Source organism: Juglans microcarpa x Juglans regia, chromosome 6S (assembly GCF_004785595.1).
Source record: "Juglans microcarpa x Juglans regia isolate MS1-56 chromosome 6S, Jm3101_v1.0, whole genome shotgun sequence".
Taxonomy (NCBI): domain Eukaryota; kingdom Viridiplantae; phylum Streptophyta; class Magnoliopsida; order Fagales; family Juglandaceae; genus Juglans; species Juglans microcarpa x Juglans regia.
Genome location: NC_054605.1, coordinates 17,738,084 through 17,743,820, shown reverse-complemented (window position 1 = coordinate 17,743,820; position 5,737 = coordinate 17,738,084). Strand labels below are relative to the sequence as shown.

Genomic DNA, 5,737 nt, shown 5'->3' with positions numbered 1-5,737 from the left:
ACAAGCCATTGCAAAGAGAACTAACTTTCTTGGAGCTACTTGCAACGTACTAAATACTGTTAAATTTTCATCGTTGACAGCTTTGGAAAGTTTGGACAATCATTACTTACAAAGGTAGTAATTAGTTCGATATAAATAGCCCAAACAAGACTTTGTTAACTTTGCAAACAGTAGAATAGGGGGACACATTCGTTAAATACTTAGAAAAAAACCAAGTGCCCTCACCACCTTACTATTTGAGAACAAACATTGGTTCCCCTTCGTGATAGGTGAGTCAGAGGAGAGAACCCATTTTTATGCTTGTACCTCAACTGTGGCATGATCGCTAATGCTACTATTACACAGCCTCTTTATACATAGTGTCACTAGGCGGGCCCAGAGAGAGAGAGAGAGAGAGAGAGAGAGCGCCCCAAAGCTCCACAAAATGAGACCTGAATAGGACTCATTGCCTGATTGTGAGCTCAGCCCTCAGATGGAGGATACCATTGATGAAATAGAGGCTGTCATCAGCCATAAATGCTGTCCATGCTATTCCAAACAGATTGCGATATCCAACAGCCTTCCCTCCAGTGAAAGTATAATTTCCTTTGTACTTGCTCGCATACTCCTCAGATGGCTTGCACCTCGCTGAAAAATCATAGTCAACGGCAAAACTGACTGGTCCCTTCTCTTGCATCCCCAAGAATAGCCCAAAGCAGTGTAATGAGCTTTGTTGGTCAATGTGGCAGTGGGCTGACAAGAAAAATCCCTGCCCACCGAGGTGAAAAGCCTGTGAGTAAAGCCTACCAGCCGGAAACAGATGTGCACACTCTTCCCGCTTCAGGTCCAGGTAAACAATACACTGCTGACGAGGTAGTTCAAATTCGACCACCTTGACAGGGCGATATTTGTATGCCCGCTCCACGTATCGCCTACAGCTGGCACTGGCCTCCTCTGCAGCAAGAAAACGCTGCCGGTATGGTGCCTCAGCCTTGAAAAAGAGAGCCTCGCGCACAACCTTTGATACCAGTTCAGGATCAAAGTCATTGCAGGTTAAAACCTTCCTTAGCTTTCGGCAGGTCATGTATGGAAAACGAACAAGGCAACCAAGTCGTGAGCCAAGGATCTCTCTTCGGTCCTCAAGTTTTGGGTAGTTTTTACGAGCCCATTTCAGCACAAAGTCATAAACAATATCCTCTGAAGGCACCTGGAGATCATCACTGGACAATACTGCCTCAACACCGGCTAGGGGCAAGTTCAACACCTCATCATGAGACCTGGAAAATGATGCAAACCATTAATTGCTTTCTAATATCTGTGGCCCTCGTGTCACTATAACTGAAATTGGAATATTATATTTGTAGTCTAGAAAAAAGGCAGGCGATTCACAAGATCGATCAACTATTCTAATTCTTGACAAAATCAGTAAGAGGAAAAGAAAATATCACATGTCCAAATAATAATAGGCTCACACAAAATTCTACCATATGAACATGAAAATCAAAGAGGAGCTCCACAAATTAAGCAAAGCAAGAAAGAAGAAAGTACAGAAGAAAGACTCACTTAGTTATGTCTTTATAGTGCGCCGCAAGAAACCGTTTTGCTGCATCAGTCAATGGCTGGACTGCATCAGCCATTAAAACACTAGAAGGAAGATCTAAATATAGCAATGCTGATTCGCGAGTCATTGGCAAGTTCCCCAATAACCTGCTACAATATCTCATACATGACACAACCTCATATTTATCAGCAGCCGTCAGCACATCCAACAAAGCAGCAGATGTAGTTGTTGACAACGTATTACTGTACATAAAATTAAGAAGGTCCATGAGGGCTGCTTCTTCTGCTCCAGTGACATAATGGGAAAGAAACAGTAATTAATTAATAGTTGTCTTGTAAAACAGAAAAGCATAGATGCACACATGTGCACAAAAAAGGATAAGAAATGGGAATGGTTTATAGTGGTAATGCTAAAACCAAAAACAGGAACAACAAAATGCAACTTTGAAACCCCGACCATTTTCAAAGGAGATTGAAAGTTCATGATTTAATATGAGAATAGACCAAAATAAGAATAAGTGGACAATAAAAGCTAATGAAGGCTGGTAATTACCAGATGCATGTATCTGTAGAGTTACATGTCGCTGCTCTGACTCTCTCATGCCATTTGAAAACAACTACAGAGGCATGCAATCAATAAATGAACGAAAATATCCAAGGAACAAAAGAGAACAAAGGCAGCATAACAAGATAAAGAGCCCTAACCTTATAAAAATATGGACTCTTTGCGGCTAAAATTGGAGAGCTTATGTGTAATGTTTTGACTCTCAACACTGTCAAGCAGTCCATGCTCAATGATGAATCATTACTAGGTCCAGCTTCATCATCTACAAAGAATCTAACCGAGTGAAAACCATATGACTATCAATTACTGTCAATAAAATTATATACTACCATCATATACATGCATATATGTAAATTTACATGCTAAGCATGTAAGCAGCTGTAACACCCCTTCCCGTTAAGGATAGGATTGTAAGAACCAAGAAAGGCCCAAGCCATATATGGGCCTATACTCTGAAATGACCAGTCAATATTACAATTTGAGCCCATCGGAATCGTTATAAAGGGCTTGAACGTCTCCCTCCCAAGTAATGTGGGATCCCATTCACCATCTTTCTAAACACAATATGAGGTATTACATGAAATAATAGGGGTTAGGCTCCAATTTATAAGAAAATGTGGGGTTTTCTTGAGCTACATCGAGGTTGACTAAAAAAAAAAAGGTATGAACTCCTTATAGGACTTGGTTTCCTAATAGAAAATACAGAAAGCTCCTAAAATCTCTAGGAAAATCTGACAGCAAGTTCTTAAAAAAAAAGGGAGGCCTAAATTCTAGGGTCTGTGGCTAAAAAACAGGGTTGACGGAAGAATAAAAATCCTACTCCTAACAGGATTTTATTTTACTTTATGATGGACTTCTAAACGAGTCCTAACCCTTCTAAATAAAAGCTGGCAGCATGTTTTTGGGAAAAAGGTGTCTTAAACTAAAGGTTGCATCTCTAAAAACTAGGGTTGCCAAATCAGCCAAAAAGTATTCCTTTTCAATAAAATTATTAGTTATTTTTTACTATTCCTATTATGAGATGGCTTGGCCATGCCACTACTTAATTCTAGGTCCAAACTACTTTTCTAACATCTTTATAGCCCATAAAATAAACAATACAAAAATCAAAACACACACACACACACACAAAAATTAACAAAATTCTCAGAAACCATATAAAAAACCATGAGTGTGACAGCAGATAACAAGTAGTAGACAAAGCAATGCTTCATATTCTCCTTATGTAAGGGTGAAAAGATCATTTCTAGATAAATAGAAAATACAGAAAGAACACAGATTTGTAATTTGCACGATAGTCACAATCAATTCTCCATATAACAACAATAGGAGTTCTTCATGAATTTAAATAAAGCAAATCATAATAAAAGGGAATAAAAGGCGTTCCATGTTGATTCAAATTAATATCAACACCTAAAGGTACTTCCTCAATCATTGCCTCAGCTTCCTCATCTTGATTTCCATAGCCCAAACCATCCACTGTTTCTGGCACGTTACAATTTAGAATCTGTGCCTCGTGTTGCACAAGGATATCCAACACTACAGTCAAAATAGAAAATATATTTCAAATAAGTATAGTTGTTGATATACACCAGGAATCTAAACCTGCATTATCAGTGCGGCAGTTGAAAAGATGATACAAAGATAAGCCAAGGTAAGGGCAAGAAGTATTAGAAGTCGCAATATCGAAAGAAATGGTATTAAGGGATAAATGAATACATGCTCAATCATCGCCCACAAAAATATTTTTTTGATAAGTAAAAAAAAAAAAAAAAAAAAAAAAAAAAAAAATTCTAATACAAATGAAATTATTTTTTTTTTTAATAGGTAAACAAATTTGATTGATACTAAAAAAAAGGTGTAGCCCAAGTATACAGGACTGCTATATGTGAATTAATTCATCCATATTAAAGTTAAAATCCCATTAGACATGATTTCTAGCACACGCTTCATGGTTTACAGCAGATATATAATTTGCACAATGGATTCGCTCAAAAGAAAGGATCAGAGTTCGATACAGACACAGGCCAAGAGAGCTAGACCAAAATTACCTCTATTGTCCTGACACCAAAATGAGTTTCACCCAATGAGAAGGGTACAAAACTCATTGAGCATAATTGGCTTTTTGGAATTGAAAACTGCAGGAAGGGTTGAATAACTTCCTTACATGGTATATTATGCAGTCTCCACTATAGTCGGGGCAGTAAAGTGATCCAACCACAATAAAATAGAAGTCTCTTGAGGAACTATCACCATCAAACTATCAAACCTAATCTTTCTTCTATCACCCCTAAAGGCCTCAAAGAGAAATTGAAAATTCATCTAAAATCCTAACATTTCCACCACACAAAACACCCAAATTTCAGGTCAGGTACCAAGAGGTTGTAAGAAGAGGCGGGTGTATTATGAGTACCTATTTCCATCAATGATTCAAACCCAAAACAACAGAAAAAGGAAAATAACAAAAGTTTCCTCCTAAATCCTTAATTTTCTAGGTAGCCAAATAGACCCCAATTGCACGAACGATCAAATTAACAACCAATAACACGAAAAGGAAAGACATTGCAGAAAGATAAAAGAAACTCTCTTACTAGTCTCATTCTTAATCTCCTCCCTCCGTCTCTTCCTATTGCGGGCCCAATCAGCGACGCTGATGCAACCCTCGCCGTCCGATTTTATCTCGGGAAAATCAGGGATTATTTCAATCCTCAGGACCCGGTCGGAGAAATTCCTGTCGTTGAAGGCGAATGCGAAGTCCGAGTCTGAGCCGGACCCAGTGGCAAGCCCACTCGGAGGGAAGTCCGACTCCATGGTCGAGCAGGGATCAAATAGGTCCGTATTCGAGTCCCTCATGCCCGAACCCTAGAAAGCTTTCGATCTGTAAGTACCGAATGAAAGAAACTATCCTTGATGCGTGAAAGGAATATAACAGACTTTCAAATTTCCCTTATCCTTTGGACGTTCGAAAGAAGAAAAAGAAAATTTGCCATTTTTGTTTCAAAATTATTAAAATTTAAGATATAAAAACTATTTTATATTAATTGACATGGTAACTATTTTATCAGTAATTCAGTAGTCATGCAGTAATTCAGTAGTCATGCAGTAATTAGAATTATACAATGAGATAAAGATAAAAATTAAAAATTAATAAAATATTATTTTTTAATATTACTTTTATTTTGAGATTTGAAAATTTTGAATTATTTGTTATATTTTGTTTGAGAGTTTAAAAAAATTATAATAATTAAATGAGATAAAATAGTTTGTGAAAACAAATGAGACTTTAAGAATCCTTGAAAATATATATATATATATAATTTTAACATATTAAAAATTGAAATAAATAAGGAAAATGATACTATGTATCATGATTTTGTCCATTTATTTTGACCACTCATGTATTTATTTTTTTAATTTTTTATTTAATAATTGAAGAAGTGATTATTAGTGTATTGAGGTATTTTTTTTATTTTTAAAAATATTTAAAAGATATTTTAATATTTTTAAAATAAAAAATAAAAAAGTGACATTTGGCCAAGTATGGGCACCCTTATAGTAGTAGCCCCCAATTAATAATTAGAAAAACTTTAAACCAATCCATCCATTCTCTTCAAATAATAGTCATTCAATAAA

The 5,737-nt window shown here is 36.4% G+C and overlaps 1 protein-coding gene across 1 annotated transcript; it reads right to left on the bottom strand.

The window, feature by feature from the left end:
* Positions 1-276: 276 nt before the first annotated feature.
* On the bottom strand, positions 277-5,080 carry LOC121236492 (BTB/POZ domain-containing protein POB1-like). The gene is made up of 6 exons (XM_041132937.1): positions 4,696-5,080; positions 3,491-3,643; positions 2,245-2,366; positions 2,093-2,156; positions 1,543-1,822; positions 277-1,256 (listed from the first exon to the last, which is right to left on the bottom strand). Exons 1-6 carry the CDS (start codon positions 4,955-4,957, stop codon positions 443-445), a joined length of 1,695 nt encoding a protein of 564 aa, XP_040988871.1. The 5' UTR covers positions 4,958-5,080; the 3' UTR covers positions 277-442.
* Between the last annotated feature and the right edge of the window lie 657 nt (positions 5,081-5,737).